General features: G+C 42.6%; 2 protein-coding genes across 3 annotated transcripts; both read right to left on the reverse strand.

Annotated features, from left to right (window-relative positions):
- Positions 1-1,463: 1,463 nt before the first annotated feature.
- LOC103067743 (uncharacterized) lies at positions 1,464-7,987 on the reverse strand. 2 transcript variants are annotated; one of them, XM_007443671.4, is made up of 5 exons: positions 6,990-7,985; positions 6,643-6,763; positions 6,366-6,448; positions 5,620-5,746; positions 1,464-4,812 (listed from the first exon to the last, which is right to left on the reverse strand). In XM_007443671.4, exons 1-5 carry the CDS (start codon positions 7,509-7,511, stop codon positions 3,335-3,337), a joined length of 2,331 nt encoding a protein of 776 aa, XP_007443733.2. In that variant the 5' UTR covers positions 7,512-7,985; the 3' UTR covers positions 1,464-3,334. The 2 variants fall into 2 exon arrangements, 1 of the variants encoding a protein (XP_007443733.2); XR_015798018.1 differs by lacking the exon at positions 6,366-6,448 and having other exon boundaries at positions 4,673-4,812; positions 6,990-7,987.
- Positions 7,795-19,731, reverse strand: LOC148214503 (uncharacterized). The gene is made up of 6 exons (XM_088151252.1): positions 19,416-19,731; positions 18,016-18,616; positions 17,648-17,771; positions 17,386-17,468; positions 16,486-16,612; positions 7,795-15,561 (listed from the first exon to the last, which is right to left on the reverse strand). Exons 2-6 carry the CDS (start codon positions 18,427-18,429, stop codon positions 13,262-13,264), a joined length of 3,048 nt encoding a protein of 1,015 aa, XP_088007378.1. The 5' UTR covers positions 18,430-18,616; positions 19,416-19,731; the 3' UTR covers positions 7,795-13,261.
- Positions 19,732-20,110: the final 379 nt, after the last annotated feature.

The raw sequence follows: 20,110 nt of genomic DNA on the forward strand, positions 1-20,110 counted from the left end.
AAGTTTAGACAAGTGATATAATTGCAAAAGTGTTGGTTCAGTTGGCATGCTGCTTAAGTGTGTATGAAATGTGTCTGCACTTTGTGTACTGTTGCATTATAACACCCCATCACATGCTAGGCATTTCTGTTAGTGCAGACTAGTAAAATCAGTTGTACGCTAACAAGGAAACTAGCATGGAAAAGTACCAGCAACAACATGGGGTAAAGCCTCAAATTTCAGGAGGCAAGCCCCCGCAGCTTGTCACGTGCTCAATCAAAGCACATGATCCCTTGCGCTTCATGTATTACCATATATGGTTATGGGCTTGTATTAGGTAGTGTGACGTATATATGCTTAACCCAGCCCTCTGATGTATTAACCCAGCCCTCTGATGTACTAACCCAGCCCTCTGATGTACTCAATAAAAGAGGTTTCCAGACTCCGGTCTGGGCGCTCTCACCCCCCTCGAAGGAGAATCAGTTTGGTGTCTTCTTTCCCCTCACTCGTGGGAGGCCCGCAGTAACTGCGTGAATGTTACAGTGTACGCTCTTGGTTCCTGTTGTTGAAATTCTACATGCCTTCATAGATGCTACTTTCAAAGGCACTCTGAAAGTTGCACAATCAACGGGCAAAAGGAGCATGTCCAAAGTGCATATATGTAGCTAAACAGAAGACAATCTGCTGTGAGGCTAGTGGGCTTCCTTGTGCAGGTGGCCACTGTGAGAACAGACTCCTGGACTAGATGGGCCAGGGGTCCAATCCTGCAAGGCAATGCTTATGTTCTAATCTTCCTTCCTTCCTTCCACCAGGTAGAAACTGAAATTCTTGAGTTTTTTGGCAGCTATTCAGTTTTTAAAAAAGGTGAATATGCAGATGAACTTTTAAAAATCGGGTAGAGGGAGACAGTCTGTGTTCCTGATTCTTTGCAATATTAACTTTAGGAGTAGACAATCTAGATTTAGAAGAGGAATACCCTTTTTAAGATAACCCCTTAGTGGATTGACTGGAATGAATTTATTTATTTTTGCCAGGTGTCCTCCTTTCCAGAGGCATCCACAAGGAGGTCAAGGGGGAAGGGGAAACGATGACAACAGCATTGTCCCCCAAACTGTACCCCTTTTATACCTATGTTGCGACATTAACTGAACCTACAAAAGGGAAGAACTCAGTTATTCAAAGATCCATGTGTTGTTTTCTTGGCTATCTGTGGTATCCTCAGGAGTCTTCTCTGACACCAGAGTTCAAATGTGTGTCAATTGTAAGAGTATGATTTAAAGAAAAATCGTGTCAAACTTTCCAGGAAGATACACAGTCCTCAGAGAAGTCTGATTGCATACAATACTTGAAAGATCTAAATCTGTCCCATAACACAAGCGAATGATTTAGCTAAAACAGAGACAAGGTAAGGTTTTTCAAAAAAACGTATAGCAAGTGCTCACTAACCATTTTATAAAATGTATGGAAAGAGTAAAAAATGTATATACTGTAGTATTTATTTTTTCTATGCAAAATGAAAAAAGAAGTGTACATCTAACATGTACTAATCACATGCCATCTTACTATATATTTATATAATACAATTAAATTATTAACATTTAATACAGCGTGCTTAAGAATAGAAAGAATGAAAAATTAGATACAAAACTGGTATACACAGTCCAAATTTCTAAAGAGTCCTCCAGTGTGGATGCCAGGTGATAAAAAGCTTACACAAATATAGGGACTATTATGAAGCTGGTGGAGAATGAATATTCCCATTCAGGTTTTCCAACAAAAGAACTACCTTGCTATTTTCAGGTTTGGATTCCTCCATTATGGTACTTTATATCACTCCCCCCTTAAAATGTATTTATTTATTTCCTAGGTTGATAAGTAGGGGAGTGCCCTTCTTTCCAAGATAGAAACAACCTTTGTTGTTGCTCAATTACTTCTAACTCATTGTGATCCAAAGGACATCGTTTCACCATGCCTGTCCATCAATAAGCTCCTGCTTATATAATCTATGACATTATATAATGTCATGTATAATGACATTATCTAGCCACCATGGCCATTTCTACAATTGCCTTTAGTTTTTTTCAAGTGTCAGAATCTTGTCCAGTGACTCTTGCTTTCGCATTGTATGTTCAAAATATCTCAGCTTTAACTTCAGCTTGCAAGACATATGGATTCTAAAATGCCAGTTCTAAAATAGCCTATGAAAGCTGGCTTCTAGTAAGCAGAAATAACCTTATGATACAGATTTGTATCTGGAAAATTAAAATGTCTTCTCTAACTGACAATTGAAGCTTCCTGGGTTAAATTTTCCCAAATAAACTACTGAAACTATACATTAAAAATTTTAAATTAAAAAAAAAAGAGCCCACTACACTTAAGAGTCCTCTTCCTTTCCTTTCGTGAGAATAAAACGTTTTTAAAAAGTTTTTTTAAAAAATCAGATGTTCACGTAAACATGTTAGCAATTCACTGCTGCAAATCAGATGTATATATATCCTTCCAATCTTGTATAATAATTCTTCTGACTATCCCCCCTGCAGAGTAACTCCACAATTCTAGATTGCCTTCATGGCATTCCAAATACAAGGGATAAATCCAAGAGGAATGATACTATATTTGAGATATACTGTATATGTCATTCAACTCTTAGATTTCAGTTCCAACATGCAAGGCAATTGCTATTCTGCAACCAACACTATTTGACATTTTCTAAGCATCCATTATCTATGAAACAAAATGTTCTACCAGATTAATCAGTAGATTAAAAATAATAGTTTCACAATTTAAAGCAACTTCTCAAAGATTTAAAAATAACTCAAAAGATCACATAATTAACAAAAGGGTTATTTCAAAGTTCACATAATTAACAATATTACTTTCATCTAATTTATAAAAATAGTTTTTAGGAGCCACAAGTCCTCCAAAATCTTTAATAAATATTGAATTTGAAAAGTAAAACAGGCATCAAAATCAAAATCCCCAAATAACAAATGCTTAAGTAAAATAAGCTCCCCCCAAAACAATGAGGTAAATCGAGCTTCAGAATTGAGTTAATCCAAGGTATTATTAAGATCTGAAGCCCAGCTTACCTCAAATAAACAATATATTTGCAAGCAATTTTTCACATAGGATTATTCTATAAAATAAACTCTTCACAGATGAAAAGATATTACAAACCAAAACAGACCTTAAAATTTGTCCTGATTTTATGCATTTATAGGGATAGGACTCTGTACAGTTCCTTTATCAATGTATTGGTATCAGAGTTGTCTTCACATTAATTTTAATGGTTTCACTCATCATGAGTCCTTTGATGTGAAAGAGAAGTAGATGCTGATGTTCTTCCCTCATTCAATTAACACTGTTTCTCACCTGCATGGATTCTTCTATGGAAAGCAAGTGAACTACGATCACTGAAACATTTTCCACACTCCATGCATTTATATGGTTTCTCTCCTGTGTGGATCCTTTTATGAGAAGTAAGGTGATTACTCTGAGTGAAGCCCTTCCCACACTCCATGCATTTATATGGTTTTTCTCCTGTGTGGATCCTTTTATGAGAAGTAAGGTGACTGCTCATATTAAAGTTCTTTCCACATACCATGCATTTATACGGCTTCTCTCCAGTGTGGATCCTTTTATGGGATCTAAAAGCACTACGGTCACTGAAGCACTTTGCACATTCCATACATTTATATGGTTTCTCCCCTGTGTGTTTTCTTATATGGCAAGTAAGATTATCACTTTTACGGAAGCACTTTCCACATTCCATGCATTTATAGGGTTTCTCCCCAGTCTGGATCCTTTTATGGCATGCAAGTGAACTACGTTCACTGAAGCTTTTTCCACACTCAAGGCATTTATATGGTTTTTCTCCTGTATGGATACTTTTATGAGAATTAAGGACACTGCTCCACCTGAAGCTTTTTCCACAGTCCAAGCATTTATACGGTTTCTCCCCTGTATGTATCCTTATATGGGAAGTAAGGTTGCTGTTCTTACAAAAGCTTTTTCCACACTCCATGCATTTATATGGTTTCTCACCTGTGTGGACCTTTTTATGGGAAGTAAGGTTGCTGTTCTCGTAGAAGCTCTTTCCACATTCCAGGCATTTGTATGGTTTCTCTCCACTGTGGATCTTTTTATGGGAAGTAAGGTGACTACTCATACTGAAGCTCTTTCCACACTCCATGCAAGTATATGGTTTCTCCCCACTGTGAATTCTTTTATGGGAGGTAAGGTGACTGCTTATAGTGAAACTCTTTCCACAGTCCATGCATTTATATGGCTTCTCCCCTGTGTGGAGCCGTTTATGAGCAGTAAGGACACTGCTTCTACTAAAACTCTTTCCACACTCTGTGCATGTGTATGGTTTCTCCCCTGTGTGAATTCTTTTATGGGCATTAAGATTACTACTCTTGCTGAAGCTTTTCCCACACTCCATACACTGATATGCTTTTTCTCCAATGTGGATGCTTTGATGTAATTTAAGAGGCAGAGTCCAACTGAAATTTTGTGCGTGTTCCTTGAATGTATACTGTTTTTCTTTCGCATGTATTCTGCAGTATTCACATAATTCTGATTTATCTCTAAATATTTTTCTACATCCTAGACACTTTCTTTTTTCTTTGTCGTCTTGTTGGATCAGGAAGGTATGGATTTCTGCACACTGAGAAGTAGCAGCCTTTTCCACCTTATTTTTTAACTGCTTTTCCTCAGGGCTTTTGGGTTCCCATTGGATTTTTCCAAACATCTCTTCTATAGTTTCAGTTCTGATTACTTGGAAGGATTCCACAGCTTGCTGTTTATAATGTTCATTCTCCTGTCCATTATCTATTTGGGACAAAAAGAAAATATAAAATTCTATTGGACATTTAATGTACAAACTGAAAGTACCATTAGGAATCAAGATTTAATGCATTCAACTTTAACAAGGTTTCCCCCTGCTCCCATTCTTTCTGTACCATGAAATGGGATTATAATTTTTTTAACAGTGATTTTTGTTACTTTATATTGCATAGCTTCTATATTTGTATTATCAGGCCATTTACATTTAAATTTCCATCCATCTTGATGGGTATTTATTTTGCCGTTATTTCTCTTTAATATTCCAGTTCCAAGGAAGCTTGAGTGAGGGAAAGGAGATTGCAGTTAAATCAATGAAACTGGACTTGGGAACTGAGGTTCAGCCTGGTCTGAATGAGGCTACACTTCCTGGAGAAACCAGGAGCACAGTGTGGGAATGGGCTATCTATCCTCAAGTGTCACCTGCATTTGTTGTTTTGTGATGAATGGGAGGGAAAGCCACCTAGTTGGTGGTCATGTCTCTTGGGAAACCAGACAAGATAATAGAGCTCAATTTAACCTTTGCAATAAACATTGTTGGATTTTGAGAGGTTCCAAATGACATCACTATAGCCAGAAACATGAAAACTTTTAAGGGAGCATTGCAAATTAGGACAAGACTGGAATCTGGCTGAGAAAATAGCATGAAAATTTAAGCCCTGAATACCAGAACTGGAAGGGGCAATGTAGGAAAAGAACTGACCAACATCTCTTCTGAGATATGGATAAGCTGGATACTTTTAATTTGAAAATACCTTCCCTCACTATTGGAACTCAAAACAAAGGATCCCTTACCCAAGGAGGCCAGATTCCTAGCATTTTCCAGCATGACCTCTCTGTATAGGGCTTTTTGGTCAACATCCAATAGAGCCCACTCCTCACCAGAGAAAAACATAGCTACATCCTCAAAAGATATGACATTCTGAAACAGAAAGGAAACATTCTTACTAATGAACAGCTCCAGAAGTTTTTGCAAGTTCTCTTTCTTAATAAACAGATATAAATATATAAATTCCAACAGCAGAATTTTCCTTTGGAATACATGAGTATTTTCCCAGAAGAAACTGACCAATAACACATTTTGTACAATATTTTATTAATTTTGCTGATTCTGTAGGATCTTCAAAAACACTCGATGGTAGACTCCACGGTGTTCTTCTGATCAACTGATGGAATGTGCCTTGGATGCACCATTGAACAGGGACTCCAGACCTTCCTGGAAAGTAGCCTCCTCAAAACAGTGTTGGGAGACTTGTGTCAGGTACTCTAACTGGTGCCTCATGTTGTCCCTCAGGGATCAACACAGTAGTGATTCACTAACTACATGAAGTTGTTAGGAAAGTCCTCCAGGAAGAAGCAAGTAATACTATCAATTGGTGGATGACAAGGAAAATTACCAGGAAAATACTTAGCCTCTGAAAACTGGATAAGAGGTAATAAAATGCAAGGAACAGGCTCTGGAGAGGAGTTTGGACAGACTAGGATGCTCCTTGAATAAATGACATTTCCCCGTTGGGTAGGTGGAGGAATTTTTCGTCTACCTGAGTCGAAAGCACAACTGATGTTTCTTCTCCACTACAATGAAGATAAGTTCCTACAGATACCATCAATGTTTTTCCATTCTCTGAGAGAGAGAGAAAAATGGAGGAAACACATTAAACACACACACACACACACACACATTCAGCAAACCCACACACAAAGGCCATTTTTGCACACAGAGCTGTAATACCATTGCAAAAGAAATGCATAAATAACAATAACTCAGGGAATGCAAGCTCCTGAGGACTCCATTGCATCAGAAAGGGCCCCCCTTACCTGATGGTGTGTTTTGATCCTTGTGGGAGATCTCCCCAAAGATCAGCTCCTGAGAGGGATATGCCATATACCCCTGTGCTTTGGGGGTTTCAGCAACCTCTGGCATGTAGGGCTCCTGATCCTGAAAGAGCAGCCAAAGAAGAGGGGAAAGAATATAGTTTTTCTTTGACCCTAACTCCACAATCTCCTATAGAAGAAGGACTGGGCTGTTCACATACATGTCCTTGGAAATTATCAGGAAAGAACAGTGGAACAATTTGTCCAGAGAGGAAATGGGATCTCTCCTGATGTTGTTAGTCCCCCAAAAGAAATATTTAAATATTCAATAACATTTTTCATATTCTCACCTGCATCTCTCCCTGCTCCTTCTCCTCTGCCTGGCTCAGGAGGAAACCTTCGGCCAGGGCCACCGCCTGGGAACTGGTCTCAGCTCCGCACTCCCGCACCCAGCTCTCCATCTCTGGGGGCAGGATGGCCAGGAACTGCTCCAGGACCACCAGGTCCAGCATCTCAGCTTTTGTGTGCTTCTCTGGCTTCAGCCACTGATGGTAAAGGCGGTGGAGTCGGCTGCAAACTTCTCGGGGTCCCTCAGCCTCCTGGTAGCAGAACTCCCTGGAATGACGATGTTGTACCACTAAACTGGTGCTTTCTCCTTCCAGGATATTCTGTCGGGTTCCTTCCCAGAATTTCTCACCAGTATCCACCAGGAGAATGTGGGGACCATTTCCTTCTTTCACTGCTTTGTATTGTGAGCCCATTTTGTTTCCGCACTGAAATGCTGTTCCAAACAAGTTCAAAGGCTCTCCTTGATGTGCAAAGCAGCTTTCATTTCTCAGAAGAGAATGGCAAGAAAAGTTCCTTTGAGCCATCTCTGGGCATGAGTTAGTTTAGTCCACAGAGACTAGAAAGTTCATATGCTTGGAAGATGCTTCTGGCTCCCGCTCTAAGGTGAAAAAGAAGAAAAGGTAAAAAAAACAGAGAATGTCCCTGTTCAAAACGTGGAGTCATCGATCTTATTTCGGGATATCTGGACTCTTCCGGCAGAGGAGAGATTTTCCCAGCCCAGGGAGGCAAGATCCTCGAGCTGGAGATGCCAGGAAAGCTCTTGGCAAGCGTTTCCCGCCCGCTGAACTTCGGGCCTTCAGGAGGTGAGCAGAACTGGCTACAGAACTTGCCCCCCCCCCGCCCCCAGAGCAGAAGCTGAAGCGGGCCGGCCCGATGCTTCCTTTCAGGTAACCGAGCACGGCTGGGCTTCCGAGGGGCGTCTTTGCTGCGGCACTTTCGGAGCGGGCCTGGGAACTGCGGGAGAGGGCCAGGCTGGCCTCTGCCCCTGCACCCGCTGTCCCTGGTCCTCCCGCCCGCCCCCCCAGCTTTCACCCCCTTTGCACTGGGGGCGTCTAGGGCATAAGCAGCGCCCTTCCCTCCTCTCGCCGCAACCCTTCAAAGAAACCCTTCGGAAGAAAGGTCTGGAAAAGGAAAGGCTTCTCTCGCCGAGCGCCAGCGGGGGAAAGAGGCGGCTCCCACCGCAGGCTTTCCCCGGGACTTTCCCCGCTCTCAGCCAAAGTCCCGGAGGAGGATCCGGGCTTGGCAGGGCAGAGGCGGCTGCACGCGCCGGCTCCTTTTCCGCAAGGACTTCCCGCGCCCTCTTGGTCTCCAGGCTCAGCGAGCGCGCTTCTTCCTAGAAAGGGCACCCTCGGCTGGCGAGCGTTATTTCCTAGCCCCCTCTCCGAAGTCCCGGCGAGGTGCCCCCCCGGTGAAAACAGCTCTTTGGCGCATCTTTGGCTCAACCGGCAGACGAGGTTGTTTGCGAGGAGGCGCCCCCTAGCGGATCCTGCAGGCAAATCCTGGGGAAAGGGAGAGGGTGCCCATCGTTGACAGGAGGGGAGGGATGGGCGGCTGCGGCTCGAGAGGGAACGCGAGTACCTTTTCTGCTTCGTCTGGGGCTTCATCCACAAAACTTACACAAGCTATCAGCTATATATAGTTCTTGCTGAATCCAAAATCTGGCTCCAGACATCCCATGGCATAAACCCCATGCCTCCTACACTTCTCTAATGCCCTAAACAGGGATGCTTTCTGCGAGTCTATGTCTAGTTCTGAGAATCGTGGCTAAGCAGCATTTTTGCTGCTATACAAGTGATCGAGCTGATCCTCTTCATCTGGCTGCTTCATCCATTGTCACAGTACTTAGAACAGTGCTTTAAAAGGCTTGCATCTTTTTACCCTTTTACATTCAAAACAAGAGGTAACATCTAGGCGTACTAACCCTTATGTGATATTGAAAGATCCACCCTCCAGGTTAATTGTTCTCAAGGTGGTCTTTTAAAATCTGGTTCATGCCAAGGGACTGTCAGGGTCATTCAAAACCAGCTCAACTGGTAAGCTTTGCAGGAGAGGGAGGCATGGAATCGCTTTCTTCTCTATTCTCCCACCAAGGATTACACTCCCTTCCTAATGATAATGGTCTCTTGGCTTCCTCAGAGAATTCAAGGCAGGGCCTTCCATAGTATTAACCTAACACACACCTGAAAGGTAGATTGGGCTGAGAAAGCATGACTAGTGTGGGATCTCACACTAACTTGAAATTACATCACCTAAATCTGGATCTCCCTAGCTGAAATCCAGCACTTTAACCACTGCTTTACAGTGACTCTCATTTATAATAAATACATACTAGTTGGACATCCTGCGTTCAATCCAGATATATCTTTCCTAATTTAAAGCAGATAGTTAATAGTACTAGTTAATATGAACTAGTTAATAGTACTAATTATAATTTATGCCCTCTCCTGACATTTCCATAGCTTCTCCCGTTCTTTGACAAATGCAAAGTAAAATAAATCTGGCTGTGAATGCTTAGAAATTATGTGAAAGAGGTGCTTCCAATCCCCTATGTGATATAAGTATGATATAACCATCACGCTGTACTGGGGCTCCCTATTTCTTAGGAAATCTGAGTCTGCAGAAAGCATGAAAAATCGTGGCTATTTTATATAGAAAAACAAATCCCTGCCTGCAAACATTTCAGAATCAAAAATAGACACCTTACTCAAGAAGTTACTAAAATTGACATTGGCCACAGGAGGGAAATTATATCATAATTGAAAAAAGAGTTATCAAAAAGTTGCAATGGATCAAAAAGCTCATCAGCACTTGAAGTATTTTAACTTTCTGAATAGTTGTGTGTTTGACAATAACTTTATTGGGTCACAACAGAAGGTAGCACCTGTCCAAACTGCTATGAGCTTAGAAGTAAAGGAAGGCCTACTTTGTATTTGGGATAGGGAACCATCAGGAAATCTCAGGGCTATAGACTAGACGGAGAAGTTTTTTTTAAAAAAATCATTCCAGAATTAGCAGTGGTAAACTACAGTACTTCTGTATTCTTGAGAAATGAACTGCATGGATAATTCCACAAAGTCAGCTGGAGATAAGCTTCACCTTCACTTCAGATTAATACCAAATAATTTATTACTGCCTTTGGCCAATCAACAATACAGTGAACCCCACAATTGGATTCTCATTTTTAAAATGGATAAAATTAGCTTAACACAAGATAAACACAACAACAAAGACCAGGCTCTTCTCTTAATAACAATATTTTTAAAAATTGCAACCGTTTCAGTTATGCTTGGCTCACATCTGCAGGACAATAATTTCTTCTTGGGAACCTCAAAAGTAGTGGATCTAAAAGTTCTGTCTTTATATCTTGATAAAGGATATAGTATAGAAAGACATGTGTCAGTTTCCAAGGTATCAGATTTATAGGGACAGAGACCACTAGAAAACTGGTGCTTTGAAAGTCTCTTCTTTTGGATAGATAAATACATTAAGATGAGCTTTTGTAAAGGAAATCCTGAATTTAGAAAAAATAAGCGTAGATAGAAAATTGGCTCCTTTGGTCAAAGGGATCTATATACCAAAATAAAAGGGAAAACAGAACCTCTGAGATAATAAATTCTGATTCTCAGTATCGTAGAGGTATTGGGAAAGGGCCTCCTTTGCTCACTCTAGACTTAAGTGTTTCAAATGTTGTTTACATATAGTGCAAGAATAAAAATTTGGAAATAAAATCTAAACTAGGAAACTCCTGGACAGGCGTTAATAAGAAGTATTTCAAAATAAAAATTCTCTTCTAAATCTGGAAAAGAGAAATCAGAGAATCTTTGCCTTGGATTGGATTCCAGAACTACTTAATTTCATTCCTCTACAACTTAAACTCTGGAATATACTATGGTTCCTGAGGTGCCTCGTAGCTGCCCCCTCTGTTCCTGTGACATCCCCTTACAGGAAGTAGGGCAGAGGGTTACGGCTTCTTTCCTCCTCCCTTCTCCTCCTCGTCCTGCCCCAGCAAAGGTCTTTCTGCTGTCACCACCAACTACCTAGATTAAATTGCCTGCCTAGGATTTTACCAAAGCACCTCTGTCAAAAAAGAAGACCCAATCCCTCAAACTGGGATTGTCCTGGCCAAATCAGGACAGTTAGCGGACCTGGGACCCCTCCCAAGCTGTTATGTATTTAAGAACAGTCTCAGCATAATTGCTCAAGAGGTCATGTCTGGTGGTGAATTTGATGAGGTCATCACAAGAAGCATTTCCTAAAGGTGGCTTCAAAGCCTTAAGTGGTTGATTCCATCCATGTCTCTTAATATCCAATAGTAGACATTGTAGGAGAGCTGTGTAAATCTATGGCAGCCAAAAATTAGAAAGAGTCCAGTAGTACTTTTATAGACTAATAAATAATAAAATGTGTTCGTCAAAAAGGTGCTACCAGATTCCTTCTGATTTTTAATATCCAATAATGAATCATTACTGCATCTGCTGAGAGACATATGACCATGGATTCAAGACTAGGTCACCCACAATGTTAACTTTGGGAAGCCAGGTCCACCTGACAACAACCCTAGAGATTCCTGCTTTCTCCCCCACCCACATATCCATACATATGATACTTATGCATATAGGTGTATGTGATTATTAGAAGCTACGCTCCAGAAAAAAGCAAGCCTAGAAAGAAAGAAATGTACATATAGGTATGTGGATCTTTATGTGCACACACACACACACACATATATACACAGACACCAATAAGAAGCCAACAGTCCAAAAAAGGACACTCCCAGGACAAAATAATGAGTTAATAGAAAAATAGCTAGTAAAATAAAGAACCAAAGCAATTGATCCCCATCAATTATATCAACCATTTTCTCTCACACAGAGAAACACACAATACTCTCAAACACATACCTTCCTTCCATTTTCCCAACTGAAAAAAAAAGAGGAAGGAGATGGGAGAACAGTAATTACAATACATCAGAAGGAAAAGGGAAAAATAAAACTGGAGGTGAGACAAAGAAGGGAAAGAAAAGTAAAAAGTAAAAGAGGGTAACGTTTCAGCAGAGCAGCAAAGATATGCCACAATCCCGGAAATCCAGAGTTAGGTTTAGGATTATGGGTTGGGAAATATTCAAAGCAATTCACAGCCACTGGCATTTCCCACTTCATTCCTTATTTTCAGCAAAGGATTGATTCTCTTCTCAGCTGATGAAACAAAACTCATTCCAAATCACAGGGAAACCCCCCTACTGCTCTGATTAGGGTACATCATTCATGGGGAAAAAATGGGATGCCTGATGCATCCCACTGACTATGTATACATTTGTTTTATACAGTTATTTGGGTGTCAGGATAGATTGTCTCTAGTAATAAGTTGCACCTCCTACAAAGACTTTCCTGTAATCTCTCTGATCCTATCCATATACCTTATCCCTCATGTCTGGTGACTGACCTGCATTTTTCAATGAAACCTGGGAGAGAGGCCACTCCGATAAGCTAGCTCTTCCTATTTACTCTTCTGAGCTGTGAGATAACAAAACTTCTAGTTCTAACCTCAGTTAGATAATTATTTCCCTCTTTTGTCATAGTAGGTGCTTAGTGCCTGCTAGAAACTTAATCCTCATCCTGAGCTAAGCAACTCTGGAGGTAGAGAGGGAAAGAGGTGCAGGTCTATAAAACTTACCCAACAAAAGCAACCCCTTTGTGAGTTGAATTCTGGAGACCATCCCTACCACTTGGGCTCACCATTGCAATTAGGGAAGGACCCCTGGTGCTACAAGTAATTAATGGGGACAATTTAAATAAACATAATATTGCTTGTTTCAGTCCTGGCGCCTCTTTTAATGTCCTCCTTGCTCCGTTGTCCTGCAAATTCTAAATTAGCTGGCAACACAAAAATTTCAGAAAACAACTTATCTTCCCCTTGTTCTCCTTCCTTCCATCGTGATAGGCATAGTCATTGTTTCTAGTTGATCACTCAGTCCCATCACATTTCTGCATGATGATCATCACCTGAGAACTGAAGTTCCTGAAGTTCTTTCCAAATTCAGAACATGTATTCGGTTGTCTCCTATGTGTTTCATTGTATACGAAGTAAGGTATAGCTCTGGTAATTTTTTCCTCCCTACTTCAGATATTTATGTAGTTTCTCCAGACTGACTGTTTTTAAGAGGAGGAAGCTACTGAGGCTCAGTCCACACTCCATATACACTGTGTGGGTCATTTTAAATAAAATGCTTGCTGTGGGTGAAGTTTACTCCCCAGTCTATACACTTACACAGACTCTATCCCATGTGTATCCTTTTATGAGAAGTAAGATTATCACTCTTCCGGAAGCTCTTTCCACACACCAGGCACTTGTATGGTTTCTCCCCTGTGTGGATCCTTTTATGGGAAGTAAGGTTACTGCTCATGCTGAAGCTTTTTCCACATTCCAGGCATGTATATGGTTTCTCCCCTGTGTGGATCCGTTTATGGGAAGTAAGAGAACTGCTTTTACTGAAGCACTTACCACACTCAGTGCATTTATATGGTTTCTCTCCTGTATGGATCCTTTTATGGGAAATAAGGGCACTACTTGTACTGAAACTCTTTCCACACTCTATGCATTTGTATGGTTTCTCCCCAGTATGAATTCTTTTATGGGAATTAAAGGAACTCAAGCCACTGAAACTCTTTCCACATTCCAAACATTTATATGGTTTTTCCCCTGAGTGGATCCGCTTATGGGAAATCAGACGGCTGCTCCATCTGAAGTTCTTTCCACACTCCAAGCATTTGTATAGTTTCTCCCCTGAGTGGATCCTTTTGTGGGAAGTAAGGTTACTACTCATACTGAAGCTCTTTCCACACTCCATGCACCTATATGGTTTCTCTCCTGTGTGGATCCTTTTATGAGAGGTAAGGGAACTACTCTTACTGAAGTTCTTTCCACACTCTAAGCATTTGTATGGTTTCTCTCCTGTGTGGATCCTTTTATGAGAAGTAAGAGAGCTACTCATACTAAAGCTCTTCCCACATTCCATACATTTATATGGTTTTTCCCCTGAGTGGATTCTTTTATGGGAATTAAAGGAACTCAAACCACTAAAGCTTTTCCCACATTCCAGACATTTATAGGGTTTCTCTCCTGTGTGGATTCTTTTATGAGAGGTAAGGTGACCACTCTTACTGAAGTTCTTTCCACACTCCATACATTTATATGGATTCTCCCGTGTGTGGATCCTTTTATGAGAAGTAAGAGAACTGTTCATACTGAAGCTCTTTCCACATTCTGTACATTTATAGGGTTTCTCTCCTGAGTGTATCCTTTTATGGGAAGTAAAGGAACTCAGTCCCCTGAAGCTTTTTCCACACTCCAGGCATTTATATGGTTTCTCCCCTGAGTGAGTCCTTTTGTGGGAACTAATATCACTACTGGTACTGAAGCTCTTTCCACACTCCATACATTTATATGGCTTCTCCCCTGTGTGTTTTCTAACATGACAAGTAAGATTATCACTCTTGCGGAAGCTCTTTCCACACTGCATGCATTTATATGGTTTCTCTCCCGTGTGGATCCTTTTATGGGAAGTAAGGGAACTGCTCATACTGAAGCTCTTTCCACACTCCATACATTTATAAGGTTTCTCCCCTGAGTGGATCCTTTTATGGGAAGTAAATGAACTCAATCCCCTGAAGCTCTTTTCACACACCAGGCATTTATATGGTTTCTCCCCTGTGTGGATCCTTTTATGAGAAGTTAGGTAACTGCTTTTACTGAAAGTCTTTCCACAATCCAGGCATTTATATGGTTTCTCTCCTGTGTGGATCCTCTTGTGGGATGTAAGGTTACTGCTCATACTGAAACTCTTTCCACAATCCAAGCATTTATATGGTTTCTCCCCTGTGTGGATCCTCTTGTGGGAAATAAGTGAACTACTAATACTGAAGCTCTTTCCACACTCCAGGCATGTATATGGTTTCTCCCCTGTGTGGGTTCTCTTGTGGGATGTAAGATTACTGCTCATACTGAAGCTCTTTCCACAGTCCAAGCATTTATATGGTTTCTCTCCTGAGTGAATCCTTTTATGGGAAGTAAATGAACTCAAACCACTAAAGCTTTTTCCACACTCCAAACATTTATATGGTTTCTCCCCTGAATGGATCCTCTTATGTGAAGTAAGGCGACAGTTCCACCCGAAGCTTTTTCCACACTCAGTGCATTTATAAGGTTTTTCTCCAGTGTGGATGTTTTGATGTAATGTAGGAGGGAAGCTCCAATTGCAACTTTTCCCATATTGTGTACATTCATAATGCTTCTCTTTATTTTGGGTTCTGCAATATCCACATAAATCTGATTTATCTCTGAATGTTTTGCCACATCTTGTACAACATTTTTCTTTCTCATCTTGTGGGGTCAGAAAGATGTGGATTTCTGCACATTGAGAAGTAGAGGATTTCTCCACCCAACTGCTGAACTGGTTTTCCTCTGTCATTTCTGGTCCCTGCTGATTTCCAAATTTCCCTTCTCCAATTTTCATTTTGGCTGTTCTGGAAACCTCCATAATTTGTTCTTTATAATCCTCATTCTCCTGTCCATCACCTGTTTTGGACAAAAACCAGAAACATTCATTATATTTTTTAACACACAAATTGAGGGCGCCATCAGATTTCAAATCCACTTAGATGCATCTTTTATCTGACCATTACAATACACTGTTTTATTGCAGTTCCCATCCTTTTTGTCATCCAGAATGAGAACTATTCTTTGACATCTAGGTAGTTGATGAACAATGTTCCACAGTGTTCTTGTCCCTCATGGAATTCAATGTTAACATGACATTGTTGGGGAAACCATTATCACCAGCTCTATTGCTCTTTATTAATCAATTCCAAGTAAGCAATAGGTATTCTTGAAATCTGCCTTAATCCAATAATGGACTGGATGAGGGAGAAGAAATAGAAATTAAAATAAGATAGAGGTGCTGTTGATAAAAAGAACCCTGGATTTTGGAACTGAAGATGTTTTGGATGAGGCTTTACTCTCTTAAAAAAGTAGCTCCCAGCCTGGGAGTGCTCCTTCCACAGCTATCACTGGATCTGCAGGGGGCAGCTACAAGCAAGGAAAATGGAAGAGACATTTGGCTAAGTGGTCAAACATTCTGAGAATCTAGCCAAACAGAGTCCAGCCCAATTTCTAGGAGTTTCATCCCTAGCAGTACAGCTACTTTTCAAATTCCACCAGTACAGAAATAAAAGAGAATGAAAGGAGCTACTAAGGCAATATGTAAAGCAGGGGAGGCAAGACCAGAAACTCGCTGGGAGGATGCTCTCTCCTCTCTCTAAAGGTAATATGCAGATTTTAGCCCTTCCTGCTGCAGGGAGTGTGAGGAGCAATGCAGTTAAGGATATTCTCTTCCACTGGAGAAAAGAATAAACCAGCATTTGCTCTGAGAAGCAGATAAGTTGGATACTTTTGACTTACCTTCCCCACCTATCTGAACCTAAAACAAAGAGGATCCCTTACCCATGGAGGCTACATTCCCAGAAATTTCCATCATGACCTCCCTGTAGAGGGTTCTTTGATCAAAATCCAGCAGACCCCACTCCTCTTTAGAGAAAAATACAGCTACATCCTCAAAAGACATAGGAGTCTGAAACAGGAAGAAAACATTCCCAATTAATGAACAGTCCCAGGAAGTATTTGCTTTTTTAATGAACAAACTCCAGTAGCGGAGGTTTTTCTATTGATTAGACTATGTTAATATACAGGTCCAGGAAGTACTATACTGTAAGTTCTCTGTCTCTAGAGGTTTTCAAATTTTTCAGGCCACAGAACCTCTTAGTTAAAACAGGGTCATGAGGCAAAGTTTTACTGTAAAAATTAGCTGCCCTTTGTATCTCATGGAACCCCATCAAGTTCTCACAGAATTCTAGGGTTCTGGGGAGAACTGTTTGGAAAACCCTACTCTATCATACTGAATACATTTTGCTGATTCTGCAGGATCTTCAGACCTTTTCAGTGGCAGCAAGTCCAGTATCTTTCAGAAACAATTGATGAGACAGGCCTTGGATGCATGATTGATCATGGCTTGCAACCTTTCCTGGAAAGTGGCTTACTCAATAAAGTGTTGGGAGATTCCTGTTAGACATTTTAACCTGTGGCTTATGCTGTCCCTCAGGGATCAACAGAGTCCTCATTCAGCATCTAAATTAACTGTTGGAAAGGAGTTCTTCAAGAAGTATCATGAGATGCCATCAAATGGACTTCTCATCAGATCACTGGGAGCTGCTCCTGTTCTGAAAAATTGGTTAGATTGACGCTAATACAGTGGAAGGAATTCACTTTGGAAAAAAGGATTCAAACAGTTTTGGAGAGAGTAGCACAGCCTTAGAATATGGAGGAAAGGAGGCATCTTCTTCCTACCTGACTTTGAAGCCCAACTGCTGTTCCTGCTCCACCACAAAGAAGAGATGTTTCTAAGGGTACCATCAGTGTTGCTCTGTTCTCTGACAGTAAGACAAAAGTTGAGGAAGTACATATTTTAAAAACATCATTAGTATATTCTGGAGCATAGCGATAAACCATAGCCATTCTTCCACCCACGGCTATGGAGTGCAACTGAAGCTCCTAAAGGAAACCAACTCAGAAAAGTCCCAAAACGTCCACTATATGAGAAAGAATTTACCTGCTGATATGCTCTGAGATAGATCCTCCTGGGAGATCTCCCCAACCAGCTCCTTAAGGGGATATAACATATCCACCCATGCTTTGGGGGGTTCAGTGGCCATCTCCATGAAAGCCCCCTGAATCTTGAGCAGCAGCCGAGAGAAAAAAGGAAAGAATACATTACTATCCTTTGCCTCCAACTCCAGTCTCCTCTGGAAAGACTGGAATTCTCACATGTCTTGGAAAATTGACAGGAGGGAGGCAACACAATAATTTGTCCGAGTCTCTCCCATGGCAGTAGCACCCACAAGGAAAGCATTCATTAATTCAATAATACTGTTTTTCATGCCTTGACCCTTTTGAATAACCATGGTGACATCTTCTTACCTGCATCTCTCCCTGCTCCTTCTCCTCTGCCTGGCTCAGGAGGAAACCTTCTGCGAGGGCCACTGCCTGGGAACTGGTCTCCGCTCCACACTCCCGCACCCAGCTCTCCATCTCTGGGGGCAGGATGGCCAGGAACTGCTCCAGGACCACCAGGTCCAGCATCTGAGCTTTTGTGTGCTTCTCTGGCTTCAGCCACTGACGGTAAAGGCGGTGGAGTCGGCTGCAAACTTCTCGGGGCCCCTCAGCCTCTTGGTAGCAAAACTCTCTGAATTGGCGATGTTGTACCACCCAGCTGGTAGTTTCTTCTTCCAGGACATTCTGCTTGGTTTTTTCCCAGAATTTCCCACTAGTCCCAACCAGGACACTATGGGACCTGTTTCCTTCTCCTTCCCCTGCTGTGTCTTGTGATGCCATTTTTCTCTGCACTGAAATGATGTTCCAACCAAATCCGAAGACTCTGCTGGATTTAGAAAGCAACGTTCACTTGTAGGAAAAGAATAACTAGAAGTTGAGCCATCTTAAAGGAAGGGCTATCTACTCTCCGGAGAACAAGAAACTTCGCACACAGTGGAAGGAAGGGAAGCTGCTTTCAGCTCACAAGCTAAGTGGGAAAAGAAAATTAATTCAGAAAAATGGGAAACCGTTCAAAGCATTGACTGAAAGTTGTTGTACCTGTACCTTTTGGAGTCTTTACAAATATCCATTTAGAATAACACTTGGGGGGAATCCAGAATCAGGGTCCAGTTTAGATGGGGTGCAGCTTGCCTCCCTCCTGCTCCCAAAGGAATCTGTCTTATGCTGAGTGGAGTCATTGATCTGCAGGCTCTCTGTGGCCTCTGCGACCCTGAAAGCTTCAGGCAGTAGGGAGGTTTTCCCAGCCCAAGATCCTCTGAGCTTGTAGAGGTTCCGATCTTTAATCGAGGAGGTCATTTTTCCTGCATTAGCCCTCTCTGCACCCTCTAAAACGGATTCCTCGAGTAGGAGCAGCACAGGCTGGACTGGGGGCGGGGGGGGGGCTTTCTGCCTGCGGACAGATTCTCCGGCACCTAGACAGGACACAGGGAAGGGGGCACAGTCCGGGGCTGGTCCAGGGCCGAAGAGAACCAGCCTGAATCTTCTCCCCAAGGCGCGGAGAGCGAGGGGTTTCGCAAGCCTCCCGGGCCGTCTCCCGGCAGCCGCGGGTCGGAACTGCCCAGGAGTTGCAAGGAAAGGCTCCAGCGGAGCAGAGCTAAACTGGGGTCTGACTTTGCCACGCCGCTCCTCCCTGCGCCTCCGCGCCCCTCTTCCCAACCCTCATCCCCCGGTTGGGCTTTTCCGGGATAGCAGCAGCAGCAGCAGCAGCAGCAGCGCCCCCCCTCCCCTATACCCCGATCATTAGTACCCGTCCGAACGAGGCAAACCTGAACTGGAGTCCGATCTCCGCGCTCCCTCCCCGCCATCCAACCCTCTGATTTGGAAGAAAGCCCTCGAAGAGGGTTCGGTCTTCGGGTGGCTGCGAGCCGAGCAAGCGCAGCCCCCCACGCGGGGCTCGCCGCCGCCGCCGCCGCCGCCTTTGTCTCTCCGCCCAAGGGGAGAGCGCCTGTACCGAAAGGGCCGGGCTCGGGTGCGGATTCAGCTCCCGCAAGATGCTTCCCGGGGCAAACGCTCTTTGGCGCCTTCTCGGCGGAACAGGCGCGGGAGGGCGTTTGCGAGGACCGCCATCTGGCGGATCCTGAACGCGGCGCCCGGAGGAAAGCCGGGGGAGGGAGGGGGGAGGCGACGGAAGGAAGGGAGGCAGATGCCGAGGAATGACAGGAGGGGAGAGGTGGGGCAGAAGCTCCAAGGGCGCGTTAAGCCGCTTTCCTGGCCCGTTGGGGCTTTTTGAAAATCATCTTCCCCGCTGCACCACTTTGGGACTTCTTCCTCTCTCCCCCCCGCCCCCCCCCTTTAAGGGGTTTTCCTTAGGGTTTGGTGTTTGTTTCCTAAGTCTGTTGGCAGCACAAACGCTCGAGGAGAGCCGCTCTTTTACACGGAAAACCGATTCCAGACCTGTAAGCATGTCAGGATTCTCCTGTTTTTCCAAGAGTTTAAGGAATGACCCATTCTGGTTCTCTCT

This window comes from Python bivittatus, unplaced genomic scaffold (assembly GCF_059951505.1).
Source record: "Python bivittatus isolate LINGU-HERP-01145 unplaced genomic scaffold, Pbiv_v1 ctg000650_np1212, whole genome shotgun sequence".
Classification (NCBI taxonomy): domain Eukaryota; kingdom Metazoa; phylum Chordata; class Lepidosauria; order Squamata; family Pythonidae; genus Python; species Python bivittatus.